Source organism: Amblyomma mixtum, chromosome 10, assembly GCF_055824585.1.
Source record: "Amblyomma mixtum isolate Tamu chromosome 10, ASM5582458v1, whole genome shotgun sequence".
NCBI lineage: Eukaryota > Metazoa > Arthropoda > Arachnida > Ixodida > Ixodidae > Amblyomma > Amblyomma mixtum.
Window position 1 is genome coordinate 83,473,911 of NC_143021.1, and position 19,026 is coordinate 83,492,936.

At 46.8% G+C, this 19,026-nt stretch overlaps 1 protein-coding gene across 4 annotated transcripts in view; it reads left to right on the forward strand.

Annotated features, from left to right (window-relative positions):
- Positions 1–355: 355 nt before the first annotated feature.
- LOC149326311 (tRNA (34-2'-O)-methyltransferase regulator WDR6) overlaps positions 356–19,026 on the forward strand; it is a 194,460-nt gene continuing 175,789 nt past the window's right edge. For all 4 annotated transcript variants that reach the window (XR_016286457.1, XR_016286458.1, XM_089564005.1 and 1 more), the window contains exons 1-6: positions 356–552; positions 1,903–2,001; positions 3,472–3,559; positions 4,778–4,978; positions 13,039–13,174; positions 15,127–15,426. Coding sequence is in view for 2 of the 4 variants with exons in the window: in XM_089564005.1 (XP_089420131.1) it covers positions 486–552; positions 1,903–2,001; positions 3,472–3,559; positions 4,778–4,978; positions 13,039–13,174; positions 15,127–15,426 (891 nt within the window). In the remaining 2 variants the exon portion in view is untranslated. The remainder of the gene's footprint in view (positions 553–1,902; positions 2,002–3,471; positions 3,560–4,777; positions 4,979–13,038; positions 13,175–15,126; positions 15,427–19,026) is intronic.

A 19,026-nucleotide genomic window follows, 5' to 3' on the forward strand; every position in this document is an offset into this window, starting at 1 on the left:
TATGTTGGCATGCTGAGGCAAAGTAACTTTCGTAATCTGTTTTGCTCACGCTTGCACTAAAATACATTATTTATATTTGAACAAGCCATGAGATGTAATGCATGAAACATGAAATCTAACTCAAATTTTTTAAATTTGCACTGCATGCACGTAACAAGATTAACAACTAGAAGAAAAACAATTTTTATAAATAAATTGTGTATAAAAACCTACAAATTATTAAAAATTTTCAATTAATAAAGAATGTAATTAATGATGAGTGTTTATTCTATATCACAGTTTCATAAGAACTCGAGGTTGGCGAGGTGACGAACCTCGCCTGGCCACGCTGGCTGCTCACTGTAAACATGGCTGCGCTCCATGTGCGCGGCTTTGAAAACGTTGCCCAGCTGGCGGTGATATGACCCATGTCTGCTCGCGGTCATGAAATGTGATTCCTTCAAAGGAGCCTTTCAAGAAAGGGAGCCCTTTGACTTTTGTTCGCCATGGAGTGTTTGTTATCGAGGACGCACATTATAGCGGCGACATTCTGGAATAACATCATTCTCGTTGGTAGGTTCACACCAGCAAGGGCCGAAATCCATCACTGGGCTGCGCTGATCTGTCGCCGGCGTTCGCTTTACTGTTGTGATTTCGGCAAATTGTTGGGTCTGCTTGTGTGTGATCTTGCTCTGTGAGAGCCCAGATCGTCCATCTGGGCTCCCACACACATTGAGGACTGCTGCGAGAAATGTGAAAGTTCGTTCGGAGCTAGCTGTTGTTTCACTTGTCCAATTAACTCGATCCGAATGTGGGAGCGGGGTTTTGCGCGCTCAGGGTGCATGCCAAGTTGCGTGGTCTCGGTCAGCAAGACGTGCACCGGGCAGCACTGTTTGCAAATGCAGATTTTTGCCGACACGTGCAGTGCACGAGACATTGTAGGAGATTTTTCTCAACAGAGTGAATTCCGCGAGTAAGAAAATCGCGATCAAAGTAACATGAAAACTGCCTTCGGCAAGCGCTATGGGGGTGCTACTAACTATTTTGAGTCGCCACCGGCAGCACGTCAGCGAGGAAAATGTGGGGATGTCGAGGGATTAAACATTGAGGAAATAGCAGTCAATGTAATTGACGGAGCAGAAGTTCGTTAGCATGAGGCGAATTCTCTTTGAGTTCCCTTCTATGTGTTTGTGTGCCACTGCACTCTTCGACTGAAATCCAGCAGTCACAGTGTGACGCCTCACCCACTACCCCCACCCGCTCGACTCTGATTGGCGGCCGCAGTGTCCCTCTCTTTCTCTCCAACTTTCCTTCCCCTGAAAGTAGAGAGGAGGATTACCTTCTCTCTGTATTCACTAATCATGCTTCTATTCGTTAACACTGTGTAGTCTGTGTTTGTAATTGCACTGTTTTGTTGGTATTTACATGTGCAGATGCTGTTGATACCTGTGACAGCTAGTTTGCCACTGTCAAAGTGGGGGCTTGAGGCTCTGTCAAGCTGCCTTAGGGCAGCTTCTCTTCCATGCCCCAGCCATCATGTACAGCTGGAAGCAACATTAAAGGGAACACCGGAGCGCGTGGTCTCCGCGCTTCGGGACGGGAGAATGGGTGGCACCAGGGGCATGCCGCAGCTGGCCACACTTACTGGGCCTGCCCCTTTGCCGCTGATTCTTGCTGCATATTGGTGGTCTGCGAAGTGCGGTGGCCACGCACTCCTGTGTTCCCTCTCAAATTGCTTCCAGCTGTACATAGCGAAGGCAAATAAAGATATTAATATTATAATACTGCCACCTGCCAACCAAGGCTTCAGATGCATTAAAAGAAAAGATGAAAAATCACCTATGGATGAAAGAAAATAGTTGAAGCTTGTATGTCTTTGAGGCATTGCTTGCAGGGAATGTTGAGGCAATTGTTTGTGCACAGGGGAAGGTGACCGGGTGTATGCCTACTGCCTGGAGACACTGAATCAGGTGGGATTCCAGACAGTGTTCAGCACCAGCAACGTGCACGGCATACGTGTTGGTGAGCACCCACTCTCTTCATAGGGAACGCATGCAGTCCAGCAGTATGGAAGCAGGGCAAAATGAATGCCTGAAAGTGTGGGGACAGGCGGGAGACAGGAAGCAGTTACACGACTAGTACACAATTCCAGCTGTTTGGCAGGGGGAAGGAATCAAGGGCAACACATGCAGAAAAAAACAGTAATAGTCAGGGTCGCAGTCAAATATATCGTGGGGGCATGTGGACTCATTACTCACAAACACAAAGGATATTATTTTTAAAAAGGGGGAAAAAATGCACCGCGCGAAACAGAAAAGCGCAGTGTAGTGAGAGGCAGAAAATCTATCATTCCTGGATGCCACGTCTAAAGCAAATGCATTCCAAATGGGAGACCAAAAAAAAAAAGGTCATGTCACGCTCATGGATGATGAGAGTGGAGAGCAGCAACAGCTGTGATGAACATAATGGTGAGGTCATGAAAGAGGCCAAGTAAAACTTTTTGTGCAACTTTGCTTTTTTCTACCTGTACCAACTAGCCCACAAAGTACATTTTGTGAGATGGGTTAAGAATACTGTTCACTGAAGTGCATAGCATTGGCTAGAGTGCCAGTCAAGATGATGTGCGCATGTACAAGTGAAGTGGAAGTGATGCATGCCTCTGTGCACTCCTGATGGTCGCACATCACAGGATGTTAGGTGCTGTCATTAAGCTCTTGTTTTGCTTGCAGTGTCTAGCTTGATGAGAAGTGAAAGTGCATAATAATGTGCATTGAGGTTTCAGATAAATGTATGCCTTGGTAACTGAAGTATTGACAGTAATTTGAGGCGTTTTGGGAGGCTAAAAGGAAAATCTATAGTTGAGATTGCTTGTCTGCGTGGCCAGAATGTTCTGTCATTGCTTTTCAGAAGTCTGGAATTTACCTGTTAGGTTGCACAAATTGTTGAAATCTCCCTGAAGTGCTGTGACATTTCTAGATTCTCTGCTGGTGACCTTCTAAATGCATGTATACGCAAGGAATGTTTTTTCTCCGAATACTCTAGAATATGTAGCTGCACAGACTGCACAAGTTATGCCACATTCTGTGTTTTTATTTGTGACTGACATTCTTTTTTTTTTTTTTGAAGCCACAGTTTGTGTGCAGGTGCTGGTTTCTTACAGTTTACCTGCGGAGGAGATTTTCACAATTCTTCCTGGCATTGAGCTGTGCTTAGATGATGCTCCATTTCCTTCACTGTCAGTGAATCCTTCTCATAAACATTGGTTTTTATTTTTGCAAAAATATTGGGTGTGTGAATGCGGCATCTGATGTTGAAAATGGCTAGAGCATATAGCACTTGGAAGCTGGAAAGCACCTGTGGCCATATTAACATGCTTGCACTGTCCCTGGCGCTGTTTGCTGGCTGTTGCGTAGGGAGCAGCAGTGTTTTCATCAGAAGGTGTCGTATTTCACTCAGGTGGAGGTTGGTCTGAATTGTGGTTTTCTTCCGCAGTGGGGAAGTCGGTGGCAACGTGTGCCATTTTTGGCTCTCGCTTCCTGACCATCGTGAATGCGGAGCTGTCCACGGCATCCTCTGTGGGGTAAGTCCCGTAAACTTATTGAAAGCATTTTGCGTCCATCCTACCAGTGTGCCAGCAAAGTTCCCTAGACTCCCTCTAAGACGACTTGAAGTGACCACATTTATTTGTCTTACCAGAGGTGTGGTTGTGTGATGATGAAACAAAGAGAGCATTGTATGTGAACTGAGCTGGAGTGTTGAGTTTCTTTTTTTTCCCCCTTCTGCAGTGACCACTGTTCGTGTTTTTTTCCTTCCCCTGCGCGCAGCTGGCTAGTTATGTGTCACAGGCAAGCACGTTATGAGCAGCTTTCTCTCTTACCTGCACCATGGCTGCCATCAAGTGTACAAGCAGATGCAGCTCACCTCAGGCAGCGTGGGCTGCTGTGTGGCCATGTCTGACCCCTGTGCGATGAAAACCTGTGCTGTAATGCTGGTCTGATTTGCCAAGTGCCACGTCTACTGGCAGGTGTACTGTGCGCCTTTCTGCCCGCTGGTGGGAAGCACGCATGATACCGAGTTCAGACTGCTGTGCCACACTCGGGCTGGCATGGCTCTGCCTTTCCTACCTGCACCTGCAAGAATGCTTCCCCACACCTTCGTGTGGGGAAGCTGCCTTGTGGGGGTGATTGACAGATGGAGGAAGCTGTATACAGGATACGTTTTTCTGGCGAGGGAAGCGGTCTTTCATTTTTTTTTCTCTAGCTTGGCTCTGGAATGCCTTGTGGACACTTTGCGAGTATTGTTGCATGGAGTCACTGTGGGTCACGGTTGTTGTGAAAAGTAGTCTTAAGTGGAATTTATTTTACATTGAGTGAATAGGAGGCCAACCAAATGTTCTCACATTGTTCATCTTATCCGAGAGTTCACCCTAACCAGGTTCATCTTATCGGGAGTCTACCGTGATTGCACTTAGACAGCCGTTTGTGGGCATGTATTCGTTTACTTTTGTAACCTACCTGTGCACTTTACATTGCTTGTATTATATAAATGTGAACCCATATAAATGCGCAAGACATGGTTCGTACTGCCCTAGATTCTTTGCGTCAGCTTAATGAGCAAGGTTTTCAGTGCACCTCTCCTTGTTGCAAATGTATCTGCTGTTGGCTGTTGTACTGTGAGCTTGCCCTGAGCCTGTACTGGTAGTGCTTGTAGTGAATCTTTGGCACATGAACATTCGGTTGAGTGAACTTTCCTGAAGGTTGCCCCTTCAGTTTGCGCTGCAAGGGTTCCATGCCTGCAGGTTCAAGGTTCTCCTGCAGCCAGTGATGTTTGACGACTGGATCTGGGATGTGGCCTGGCTGCACCCGGAGGCCGGTCCCCTGGTCCCGGGTGCGACTGCCACCACCCTGGCCCTGTGCCTGGGCCACAACCGGGTGGTTCACTGGGACTGGCAGGCCAAACAGGCGCTCGCAGTCACTGCCTGCACTGACTACTGCCTCTTGTATCCTTGTCGGCAGTGTATCTCCACCGACTGGGACATTTCAAATGGGTTGTTGCTTGCTTAGCTTTCAGTATGGCACACACTGAGCAGTTAAGGGGGGATGAGGGTCTTGAAAACTTGTTCTTTATTTGTTAACATATATTTCTGAAACTTAGCACCTACGTATATCATTGAATGTTGATTTCGAATATGCGTTTCGATTTCGAATATCTCGGCTGGAAGGAAATATATGGCAAAATAAAATATCCTAATTAGGTCATTTCTTACGGGCCTTTTTAGTAATTTATCAGTTAAAGATTTTTAAGAATAAGCAGACATTTGCAAAGGCCCAAAGCACATCCTAAAGCTATCATAAATAAATAAAGTTGGAAAGAAAAATTACATGGCAGTAATTAGCCCACACATGGCCTAAAAAATTGCTAATATATCATGTTTAAAGGAAAAAAGAAGGATTGAGGATGTGCGATGGACCTTTGGAAATGTCTTCATATTCTTAAAAGCTTTCTTTAACTGATAAGTTATTATAAAGGCCTGTAAGAAATACCCTAATTTGGATGTTATTTTGTGATAAATATTCTTCAAGGTGAGATATTTGAAATCAGCATTTTATGATACACCTGTGTGCCAAGTTTAAAAAAGTTATGATTGAAAATAAAAAACAAGTTTTTAAGACCCTCATCTCCCCTTAAATTTAAGAGCTAAGGAGCGAGATAAGGCGACTGTGTCAGACACGGCTGGGACAATCGGCTCTCTGTGGGGGTTGTCAAACTACGTTCCGTGGAGTGCTTTTTTGGTTTCCCCAGGTGCATGAATTCATGTATGCCCCAATCCCACCCACCTTTCGTTTCACTTGCTTTATTTTGGGACCAATCATACTGCGCGTGCCTATGGACCGACCCTGATCTGTGACATAAATAAGGTGCGGTGGCACTGCTGTGGCCGACTGGGGGTGTTAAGTAGGGTTAGCACCCGTAGGAGTAAATCTACACAAAAGTCTAGAAAGCAGTTTCTTGATTCCACTGGGCATCTGTAATGTAATTCCCTCGTAAAGAATGACCAAGTGCATCTTTGAACAGATTGTGAAACTGTGAAACATCATTTCAAAGGCGATGTATATTTAAAACACTGCCATACGTGTTCGTGGGAGTCTTCCCCTGGCTGGGGTGCGAGGTGGGAGCACGACCTGTGCAAACATGTGTAAGCAAAACTTTCGAAAATGATTTTCCTGTTTCACAGACTACCCCTGGATACAGGTGTTTAACAATTGTCTAGTACTTTGAAGAAGAGTGTGAAAAAGTATATCACGTCGTTTTGAAGCTACCTTTTTAATACGGCACGATAAAAGTGTGTTGTGAGGCCAGACATTACCCCAAAAGGTGCTCTTATCCACTGGGTGTTTCTCTGCGTCGTGCAAGCTCCTCGTGTTTTCTGGCATTGCTTCCTCACACATTGCATTCCCTCGCAAATACTGCTGTTTGAACGATAGCAAGGTTTAAATTGAAGACAGTCCTTAAACAGCACGAAAAATGAGGTACTCATTGTAGCAGATGACCAACGTAGTGATTGTACACATAGGTGACTCTGGTGGATGCCGAACGCGGAGGTGGCAGGCAGGTAGTGTCATCTATGCCATTATCTGCTGAAGTGTGTAATTTTGTTTCGTTCGCTTCTCATGGTGTTTGAAGACTGCTTTTTGCATGTAATCCTTTCTAGGCTCTCTAGTTTGAATGACTGCATTAGTAAGCAAAGGTAGCACACACGGCAGCATGTTGGACTGCACGAGAAGCTTGTGTGATTCAGGGAAGCACCCACCTGATAGGGTGCCTTTTTGGGCTATGTCCAGCTTCACACCACACATTTATCGTGGTGTTTTAAAAATAGATTGCCCTTGAAATGACATTGCATATTTCATCACGCTCTTCTTCAAAGTAGTTGCTGACTGTTAATTAAAGGGACTGTGCAATAAATTAAATGAGATTGCATAAAGCAGGCGAGAGATAGGCATTCCGTCACTCGTCACCCCAGCACAAGAATTTTTGAGCGAGCATCAATAACAATAAAGTTAGAGACGATTAAAAATTACGCCCCTTCTATCCCCCTCGACTCGTACACGCAGGGCGCCCTAGAAAAAAATAAATGAAACAGCTCTGGGACTGGGCCTGGCCCATGAATGCGTCATTCGCTGACGTTCGGTCTGTGACTTCCAGTTGTCACACCGAGCACCCCAGCAGAAGCGTCGGCAGCATCTCTCTGGTCTCTATTCGCCTTCCTGGATTGCGGCGTGCGTCGGATTTCTTTGCTTGTTGCTACTGCAAAGGCACTGCGAGTCGCTCCCAACAGAAAGAGGTGGCAGAGGTAAATTGAAACCATATGCGCGAAGGCAATGCCTAGCTGGCTCGCACTTGCCCGAGTTGGTCGCACGGCGGCTCGCGCAGACGATTTTCACAGCTACTGGAAGCGTGTCCGTGACATCGTGGCAGCCGTGGCTCCAGCAAATGACAACGTGTGGTGGCCTGCTGACGTCACGGGACTGGCCACATCTATTTTCATGATTTTAGTTTCAAAATTGGTCACTACGAGGACACCATTCGGCCCGCGAATTTTAGAAAACAAGGTTTTTAAAACTTCACAGTAAATTGCCGGCTCAGTTTCGAACACTCATACTTGGTGTGAATGCTTCTTAGCATCATTTCTATGCATTGAAAACATCTACAAGCGACTTTTAATTCGTTGCATAGTGCCTTTAAAGAACAGCTGCCTCCATAGGTACCCTATATGAAGAGGAAAATATTTCAGAAAGATTTCCTTGCATGTTTTCTGTTGCTCGCACTCTCCTACTCTGTGTGAAAGGGGGGGGGGGGGTGACTCCCACACAGACGTGTCGTAGTGTGTTGAAAATAAATTGCCATTGAATTGACATTTTATACTTTCACCATCTGTTCTAGGACGTACCGTATTTACTCGCATAATAGGCGCACTCGCATAATAGGTGCACCCCTAGTTTGGGCACGAAAAATCAGATTTTTTTTTATTTCCGCGCATAAAAGGCGCACCCCGAACTTGGCACTTTGATTAGTACTGTATTTGCTCGATTGCAAGCCGACACCTCGCCACCCCCCCGCTCCCCAATCTTTATTTTAACAAAGCTTTTGCTGAACTGACTACTAGTCCTCACTAGTGCCGCTGCGGACCCACAGCACGTACAACGACATCGCGTAGAACAGCCGCACACAGTTTTCAGGGATGCTCACTTTAAGCGTCTGTTTGGAAAGCTTCATCTCCAGCCGGAAACGTTCCCGACTTAGGCACGCGAAAACCTCGGCGCTTGGAGTTGCGTACGAAAATTTAGGGACGCCGCAGTCGCAACTGCCCCACTTCTCTGCCACGTCGTATTTTCCGACCTGCCGCACGCTAGCCGTGTAGCTGCTAAGGTGCTTGGCCGTCGAGCTAAAACAGCAACACTCCACGACAAAGTCATAAACCACGATGAACTATCGCGCTACCGCAGATCCCGGCACTTGACAGCAACAAAAAAAAAACAAAAAAAAAACGAGCTGGAGATGCTGATGGCGATATGGATAGCGAAAGCTCACGGCGCGGCGGAGGAAAACGTTGATGATGATGATAAGCTCTAAATCGGGCGCCCTCCGTGGGTGGCGTCTGGAAGCTCCTGTGCGCGTGTGTGGCCTCCGCGATCAAGCGCCCGTTGCGCGCAGCCGGAGCCGATCGCAGAGGCCTCGGCGCGTGCATTCCGAAGGCTATTCCCGCGTAGGTCGTGGAAAGTTTCGGTGCAGACCTTGCACGGATCTTTTTTTTTTAAAAATATTTTCTTCGGGAAAATGGGGTGCGGCCCGTACACGAGTGCGTTTACGTGGTGTGTTCAATTTTGAGAGTCGAAAAATTTCCGGAAATTTTACCCCGCGTAATAGGCGCACCGCGAACTTTGAGCCGGATTTTCTGGAAATAAAGTGCGCCTATTATGCGAGTAAATACGGTATCCAGCTTTTCTTGATGAAGGGACGACGCCATAGGTGCACTGCAAAATCAGAGAACGGCTTTGAAAAGTTTTGTTTAGATGTACAGTAGACTCCTTTTAAGACAAACTCGAAGGGACCAGAAAATTTGTTCGTCTTATCAGGAGTTCATCTTAATAGAAGTACCCCTAAAAAAAGGATGCATCAGCATGCTAGGTGTGTTCATATATATCTTACAGGAAAACTGTAAATAAAATAACCTTACAGAGAGATGACAATTGCAAACAGATCATTTATTGCGCCGTGCCTAAGGTGAGGTGAAGACTTAAGAGCATGAAACAAGCTTACATTTTCCCACTTGAAAATTGCATTGGTCTAGTTTTCTTTTTTTATGGTCTCTTTTTTTTTTCTGACTATTCCACGGTGGCTGCTGTGTGTGTGTGCGTGCGTGTCACATCAGTTGGAAATGTGGAGCTTCTAAGTCTGTGAGCGGGCACACTGCCGGACTGTTGAAGGCAGTGCTCAGCATGTGACATGCATGCAATGTGCAGGCGCTGGTGCGGTGTTGCCTTTTTCGCTCTGGCAAGGAAGGAAATTACTTTCCTGCAAGGCAGCTTCCCCGCAGTTTTGCATGAAGGTGTGTGGAAGCCATCTTCTGGGAGGTGTGCTTTCTTGCGTAGAAGAATTTTATATATTTTTTCTTTCTTGGACAGTTCCGCAAGGACGCTTCGTGAGTGCTGTTGCATGGGGTGGTTCACAGTCGCTGCGAAAGTTTGTCTTAACTGATAGACACGTGAAACAGTTCGTCTTAATGGGTTATTTTTTCATGAGTCCTGCAGGAAACCAACCAAATGGTTTCACATTGTTCACATTATTGAAGAATTTGCCCTAACAGATGTTTGTCTTAATGGCAGGCTACTATAATCCCATATGCACTGGCCCTAATTTATAGCCCCAGTTGGCGCTGGTAAAGCCCCTTGATATTGCAAGTAGCGACACTCTCCTCCACTCCCGCACTTTCCTCCTCAATTCTCCTCGCCCGCCGACTGTGTGCGCTGCGCACGGCACGCTTTGAAGGCCATCGGGCGCTCGCCGGCCCAATGTGTTCACTTGTACACGTGAACGTGCCGAAATTCGCACTTTTTTTTCACGGTCTATAATTAAACACAACCACTAGAAAGTGATGCGACATGGTGGACTCGATCACGAGCCACGTTTATCACCGTCTCGCTTGAGCACTGACAGCGCTAAACGTGAGCGCTTGCGGCATCAACAATCATAGCGCACTCCGTCCTCCTCAGTGCGACACAGTTTTTTGGTAGGACAAAAGTAACGTTAAATTTATGTATTCTTCAGTACTTTTCGGCGCAATGACGCTCCGCTAAAAGCAGATTTCACTTAGCGCTGATTTTTTGAGAAATGTTGTCTACGACGCTGTTCTTTTGCAATCGAGCAAAGCAAGGATTCCGGTAATTTAGTTAAAGATGTCATTTCACGAGAAAAGTCTCAGAAGCACGACAGTTGCTGCGAAAATGCTGAGACATTTTCTTTAATGCGCACTATGCATTTTTCAGCAAGTTTAGGACCGAAACATTTAAGCTTGGCTTCTTGGAGTGGTATACATGCAGCGGCTTTATTGCCTGGTCAGTACAAATTTCATGGCTGCTTGAAAGAGGACAATTTTATTTTCTAGTTTTTTCATTTATTTTGTTGACTCCTGCAGAAGCATGCCTGACCAGGGTTGGCTCAAAATTTCTGAGTGATTGCTGGTGCCAAGACATGATGAGATTAAGTACTGCAAAGATGATGCTCTCTTGATGACTAATCTAGAATAGTTCCTCGAAGGAATTTAAGAAGTGCTTCTAATGTCCATGCTGAATAAATATTCAGCACTGTAAAGAACGATCGGAAACGATGTAGTCATCATGTGATAGAATCAAGTTAACGGAAACAGTTCGTACTATTTTATAAACCGCGGAGTTGAAGAATCTGATGTTAGTTTGAAAACATCATTCACTGTTGTATATCATAATGATTTCACCCATGACTAGTCAAAGCTCACCCTAAGCAACATCTTTTCTGTGACTCGCTCCTCACGAGGCGTCATAAACCTCGGAATCGCGGTAGAGTTGTGCAGTCGCAACGGTCGAACGAGCACCTTAATTGCGTTAAAGATTAACCACTCCTAAAGCGTCGTTACAGCTACTAGTACAATAGATCTCTTGGGCATACGGAAGATAGACTGCCATTATACACTACGAAAATCAACATGTTCTCTATTCTGCGCCACATCGGAAGCATGCGTGTTTACTAGCAAAAAATTAATGTCTACGGTGCATCCGTTTTTTGCGGAAACCCACACTGAGATGCAGAAATTAAAGTGACTATTATAGGCGCATTGCGTATGCCAACAATCGAGAATAGAACACACAGAGCAGTGTCATCGAATGGAAAGAATAGCGTGCGAAAAGGCACACAATGACTAGTGAATTAAGCAAGATTATCAACTTCCTGATGATCTCGAAAAAGTTTCGAGCAGACACACTGCATTTCAGATACCTAGAAATGTCCAGTACCTAGCAGAGGACAGTGGGCTTTGTCGGAGTGGAGTCGTTGAGGCCGATATTGTGGATTCACTTTTTTCTGCGGCTGTCACTTTTTCCTCGAAAAATCGTGAACAGTACAAAGCCATCTTCACGCTGGCTTTTGCACTGCTATGCAAACGGGTATAACGTGGCACTAAAAGTAGAGTTCGAATTTTCAGCGCGCAACTGAAGGGAGCTCGACCTGCAGCAGAGGCAGACGGCCTGCGCATGGTGGTGAAGAAAAACGAAAACACAACCAAAATGATTCGTTTCCAGGGCGACTGTCGGAGGGGGCCAATCATCGTTCAGAAAAGCGCTGAACAGAGACATGGGCGAGGAGGATGTGCGAGGGTTCGCAGCGCGGCGGCGAAGTTCACAGAAATGCGCTACTTCCAATATCAAGGGGCTTTAGGCGCCGGCGTCCGTGAGCGCCCTCTGTGTTTGTAACCACGATTTTGGTCTATGGCAGATGGTTTCACTATACATCCAGCCATCATTAATTGAACTTGGACATTTTTTTGAAGGGCAACCTGTGAAAGTCGTTGGGGTTCCACAAGACCAAAAAGATTGAGGGCATTCTGTTTGGTACAATCCTGAGCATGATTCAGTGCTGTAGTGGGATTATGAAGTTGTCTGCATCGTGTGTTATGAAAACAAATCCCTCAGATCTCTACTGTTGTGTGGTCCCCCGCACTGTGTCCACTGTCGAAAGGCAACTGTGACAGACTAAGGAAGGAATTACACAGTGCATTAGCACTGTGCATTGGCTGGAGCTGCAGTGTCGTTTCTGACTGCCAAGGATAGTCTTCATTGTTGAAGCATGGCAGTAAGCGATGGGACTGTGGATACAACCATGTTCCCCACTTGAAGTGAAAGTGGAAGGCATAGTCGAAGACGAGAGGTCTTTCAATAGCCGTTCAAGTTGGTATCGAGTCGTCACCAGTAGGAATGTGTGAACACTTAGTGGCTTTCGAGCTGAATAGCGACAAAGGTGCATCCCCAGACAGTGCCAGCTGTGAGCGTAGCAAAAAGGCGAGGCCAGGCGTTGCCAACAGGAGCAGGAAGTGTGTGCATTCAAGGCTGGAGGTAAACCTGGATCGGGAGGCAGCTGTCGTGACACATAACTGAATGGGCTCGCAAATGCCTGATCGAGCTGCCCACCACTGACTGTGTATTTGTTCGGTAATTGAAGAACGGGGGTAGTGTGCTTTTGTTTTCTTGCTGGTAGTTCTGGGAACTGATGTCTCCATACTCTCGATTGCAGTTGTTGATGCTTGAATGTGATAGAAACATTGGTTGCAGGGGTGCCAGTAAGGTCAGCCCTCGCAGTGTGTGTGCATGTATAGAGGCTGCGAGGTCTGCCTTCCCTGTCAACAACTTTCTCTCGGCATACACTGCTGTTGGTGCCATTCTCTTTATCGACGTTGTCTACCTTCAGTGCACTATTTTAAGTGGTCACCTGAAGTGCTAGCTTTTTCCTTGACACTGGCCCCAATGTAAGATACACGGCACAGTTGGTCGGCACTTCTTGGAAGCAGCTGATTGCTGTAGTGGGCACGGTGTACCGGGAGGTGCTTCTCTGGGTGCCGTCTCAGCCCTCACCTGCCCCTGTTCTCCACCGACTAACTGGCCACCAGGTGAGTGGTCCATTTTGCCTGTCAGCTGGTCTTCATGTCCCTGTCACACACGTTGTAAAGAACTCATCAGTACTGCAGCCTAAGTGCCATTGCAAGTCGGAGAGTATTGACGGTGCTCTTCACTGAGTATGCATTGCAAGGCATTGCTGCATGTTGCATGAAAGGCATAGAGGCTTGTAGCACACACTGTGGAGAAACGTCTTTAGAGAAACAGCTGTCAGGTGCATAGCTGCACCTGTATGCTCTGGGAACACCCAAACTCAAGAAATGTATTTTGGTTGGCACTGACAAACCAAACTTTTGCTCAGGCCTGAAGAAGATCTGGTTTGGTTTGGTTTGGTTTTGTGGGGTTTAACGTCCCAAAGCGACTGAGGCTATGAGAGACGCCGTAGTGGAGGGCTCCGGAAATTTCGACCACCTGGGGTTCTTTAACGTGCACTGACATCGCACAGCACACGGGCCTCTGGAATTTCTCCTCCAAAGAAATTCTAGCCGCCGCGGCCGGGATCGAACCCGCGTCTTTTGGGCCAGCAGCCGAGCAGCATAGCCACTGAGCCACCGCGGCAGCTGAAGAAGATCTAGCCAAGCAGCTCTCGCCATGTTGTGGAAGTGTATAACTTAGGGATTGCTTATGAAATAGTCTGGGGATCATAAGTTGTTAGTTCATTGAGGCCACTGCTAAGCTGCTCAGGTGTTTGCTGAGAATAATAAACATCCACATTTCATCTGTTGCATTCTTTCCTATACAGCATTGCTTGTAGATCTGTATTGATGGAAGGGCTTCCAGCCTGCGCATGCAGAAGACGAAATGTTTGTTTAATTTAGAAGCATTCCACTTGAAATGTATTAGTGTACATGCATTGATTTGGACTTGGTTAATTTGGACTGCCGATTTGTTCAAACTGGTGCTTTTGATCCCATCTTCAGGTGTATTAAAAAGGCTTCCGTTCTTTCGAACTTGACTTGATCCATACGGATGTGTGGTCCTCTGCTAGTTTGAATAACTGATAGTTGATTTTATTGCCATTATTATTGGTGTCATCGTCAGTGCCAAAATTGTCTTCCTGAATTTTGATGCTAAGTTTAGCTTTGTGATTAGGCATAGCAAGTTGCCCTCAGAAATTGAATGTGTTGATTGCTGGTAGGCAAAGTGCGTAGAATACATTGCAGTGACTGTTCTTGTTGTCTGCACCCAGTTTGAAAAAGCGAATTAAATCTGTAATGCAGTTGATGCTATGTGAGCTGGCTTGTGATCGCGAAGAATTGAAGACATATCAAGTTGTTTACTTTAAGGTAGCGATAGGATCTTTGTGACCACTGAAATGCATCGTTATATGTGGCTTATTTTTAATTAGATGTCTATTTTGAAAGCCACGGTCAGCGTATGCTTTTGTGGATGCGGTGACTGCTTTGGGGTCGGTTATGAGTTGTAACCTTAGTGGGAGTTGTAGGTCATGGATGAAACGAAACTGATGTTGCTTGCCTGAATGCGCCTTTATTCATAAGACGTGGCTCCCCCTGGAGAGTGGTGCAAATTCGTCTGCTACTGGTTGAAAAAAAAAAAAAATCCAACGTGGGAGACACAGGCTTGATCCGGTTCCATGAGGCGCAAGTGCCTGTGCAGTGTGTGCTTGACAGGTGCCGCCATCTGGTGCATGTTCCTGTCACTAGTGTGGACTGTGACTGTGCAGTAGGAGCAGGCTTCAACCAGTGGAGCTGGGGGAGGAGATGCGCACAGCGATTGTGTGAAAAAGATGGATTTCAGTCTCCCACCAGAAGTGTGGTACAGCACGTGTAGGGAGGTCTCTGGCTCAAAGGTTCTAGACCAGCAGTGGGCTTGCTCGCGGATGGCAGTGGTGGAAAACTGAGAAAAGAGCTAGAAAAAGCTAGAAACAAATTTTCAGCATCAGTGCCGTGTGTGCTAGTGGTGTGGTTGCTGTCTCTCTGAACAGGGCGTTATCTTTTCGGTGAGCTTCCACGTGCCGCAGCGGTTGCTCTGCTCCACCTCGGATGACCGGTCGCTGCGCGTCTACCGGTTCCACGAGGCCCTGGGCCGGGAGCCGGGCAGCTACCCACCAGGCACTGGTCCCACCAGCAGCACCACCACCAGTGGGGCCACCTCCTCGCAGCTGCCCTTTGGGCCGGCCCAGCTGGCCACCGGCTGGTTCAGCTCAGTGCACGCCCTCTACGGCCACGAGTCACGCGTGTGGCGGGCAGCCATTCTGAGGACATGCTACCTGACGGTGGGCGAGGTGAGGGGGCGCCCTGCTGCTCTGCCAGAACACTTGCGCACAACACACCCAGAGACTGTGTTAATGCGATACCGCTCAGGTTGTCTCACAAAAAATTTCCAGCTTCTATGTCACAAAATTTCCTGATTGGTCAAGAGAGGTCACGTGACCTTGTGATGTCATCGCAACCTACCCACCAAATTGGGAAGGTGGCAGCTAATTAATGATTGGTCGAGAGAGGTCACGTGACCTTGTGATGCCATCATCGCAACCTGGCCACCAAATTGGGAAGGTGGCAGCTAATTAATGATTGGTCGAGAGAGGTCACGTGACCTTGTGGTGTCATCGCAACCTGCCCACCAAATTGGGAAGGTGGCAGCTAATCAATGATTGGTCGAGAGAGGTCACGTGACCTTGTGATGCCATGATCGCAACCTACCCACCAAATTGGGAAGGTGGCAGCTAATTAATGATTGGCCGAGAGAGGTCACGTGACCTTGTGATGCCATCATCGCAACCTGGCCACCAAATTGGGAAGATGGCAGCGAATTAATGATTGGTCGAGAGAGGTCACGTGACCTTGTGATGCCATCATCGCAACCTGGCCACCAAATTGGGAAGATGGCAGCGAATTAATGATTGGTCGAGAGAGGTCACGTGACCTTGTGATGCCATCATCGCAACCTACCCACCAAATTGGGAAGGTGGCAGCTAATTAATGATTGGTCGAGAGAGGTCACGTGACCTTGTGATGCCATCATCGCAACCTGGCCACCAAATTGGGAAGGTGGCAGCTAATTAATGATTGGTCGAGAGAGGTCACGTGACCTTGTGGTGTCATCGCAACCTGCCCACCAAATTGGGAAGGTGGCAGCTAATCAATGATTGGTCGAGAGAGGTCACGTGACCTTGTGATGCCATGATCGCAACCTACCCACCAAATTGGGAAGGTGGCAGCTAATTAATGATTGGCCGAGAGAGGTCACGTGACCTTGTGATGCCATCATCGCAACCTGGCCACCAAATTGGGAAGATGGCAGCGAATTAATGATTGGTCGAGAGAGATCACGTGACCTTGTGATGTCATCGCAACCTGGCCACCTTGGTGCTGAGCATGAGCCTTACGGGAGCTCGGGAAGAGCAAATTACGAGGCCCACCGGTGGCTGTGTTTGAAGCAGCCGCCTGCCGTGGCAGTGGTGCATTGCTTAACTGCTGCACCACTGTGCCAGCAGGAGGCGTGAGGACTGCCCGCGACCTGTGAATGCCATTTAGAGGCTGGTGACGTCATCAACACCATGTGACCACCAGTGAACCAATCATAAGGCACTGCAAAATTTGAAAATGTGAGGACCCCCAAAATTTGGAAGTCCACCTATTCCCAAAAATTCCAAAGGACCCTCAAAATTTTGGAAGTAGGCCTACTTCTGAAAATGGATTAAGGTGGATTAGTGGGAGGGTGTAGATTAATTAATGTGGATTAGTTGGTTAGATTAGTAAAATCCCGTATGATAATCCAATCGAAGGTACTTGAACATTCTAGGAGAGGATGACTCATGCATACCATATAAGGGCAATCAACCGGTTCCAGCCGGAGTTCTGGCGGGAAAATCAGAAGAACTTTTGACGCTCATTGTGGACACCATAGCAGGCAACCTAAATTCTATCGCTCTTTTAAGAATGGGGTTAAGGCAGCCCCAAGTTCTTTCATTTTTGTGTGCACTTTTGGTCCTAATCTGCAAGCAAGGCCTCATAGGTGTGAGGTCACAGTACCGCTCTACACTTTATGGCTACTCTTGTTAGCTAAGCGACAGTAGTCAAATATATGCTCAAACAGTGAATGGAGCAGGGAAAAATCGGCAACCTTGTGCATGCCACTGGGTCTTGTGTTTTTGAGGGATTGTTGCACATTAGTGTCTGGATCATGGTTGCCACAACATTGCACTATGTGGTGAAGGCAGCTATAGCATTGCAGTGGCTGCGTGCTTTTTAGCAACAGCGGTGCGAAGGACATCCTCCAGGCTAAATGCCACCAGCATCACAGTGTTCTCTATTTGCTATTCCCCATCAGCAAACCATGGATGTTAATGCAGTGAGTAGTTGCCCTAACAACCAACTATTTTCACTTCACCTAAGACTTTGACAGGGACTTTGACGATTTATTTTGCTCTGTAAGGAAGCTAGGGCTGCCAGTTTGTTTATTTCCACTGTAGTGTAAAGATCAGCTTTTTGAATACAAATAATAAGGTGTGGGTGCGAACAGAATCGAATATTTTCGGATAATTTCCAGTATTAGTGCAGGTAGTTCAAACTAAAGACAAATGCTTTCTGCTGCGATAAGAAACAAATATATTGTGGTGCAAATTTTGTTTTTGCCCGTCGTAAGCATAATTTACTTTACCTGTAAGGCCTACTGTAAGGGAAGGGTAATCATGTAGTTCTGATGGTAATAATTTGTGTTGTATAGACTAATATATTGTTTGCAGTTTCTTAAAGAGCAGTTGGATGAAGTGAAAAAAAGTTCAGTATGATAATATGACAGTCTGACGTAATGCTCACATGAAAAAGGGGCCTCTTGAATGCTGTATTGCCAGGTGGGCAGATACCTCCTTGCTGGAGGAGTGGTGTCAGCGATGAGAGGGGCGAGAGCCACTGCTGACAAAATGCAACAAGACAACTCATGGAACGGGTGCAAAAGCAGCAGCATTGGCTGCAATGCGAACACGACCATTCCTTGTGTGCTGCCTCGCGATGCCTGGATACTGCATGCCGGTTGTGCAATGCACCCCAAGAAATGCAGCGTTTAGTAAGGCTGAGATCTGGGCGAGTTGGTATGCATTCATACTGGTGAACAGCGCAAAAAAAGGCGGGACAACAACAAGACAAGCGCTGACTAACAACTGGGTTTATTGAAGGACGGAAGGGTATATATACAAAAACAAAAACAAAAACATAACACAAAGAAGTAAGAAGATAGTGTGAAAAGGGCCGTGAAAATCAAAACTTATGTCACATGTGAAGTGATGTAAGCCAATTCCTTGTTGCTAAGTGCCACGGAAGGACTGCTGATGCATTCGACACCTTGCCTTTGGATGTGATGCGCTTCCATTATTTCGCGCGTGAGTTTATCTTTATGGCGGAACAGAACTTCAGTTTTCTTGTACTCCGGTGCGCACTTGCACTTTTTGCAGCGGAACTTTGTGCGCGGAAGCCCGCCGTCCTGTTCCGATTTCCTTTCTTGCTCCCTTTCATGATGGCATTTGCACTTTTGACAATGAGCGGCAACGTGGCTAAGAGGGTCACTTTTTCTTGTGTTTTCATGCTCCATGAGCCTTTTGTTTACGCATCTGCCGGTCTGCCCGACGTAAACAGCACCGCAAGAGAAGGGAATTTTGTACACCACGTTTTCTGCACATGGTACAGAGGGTGAAACATGGCGTACCTGGCAGCCTTCCTTCTTCTCTTCCTTAGCCTGTGCAACCTGCTTGCACATGGAGCTCAGTTTGTGGGGAGCAGAAAACACAACATCGACATCATACCTGCCGGCTTCCGAAAAGCTGATAAAATTTGTAAAAAATGGCCGACCCAATGAAGGCAAGAAGGCGAAAAGACCAGCGGTGGTT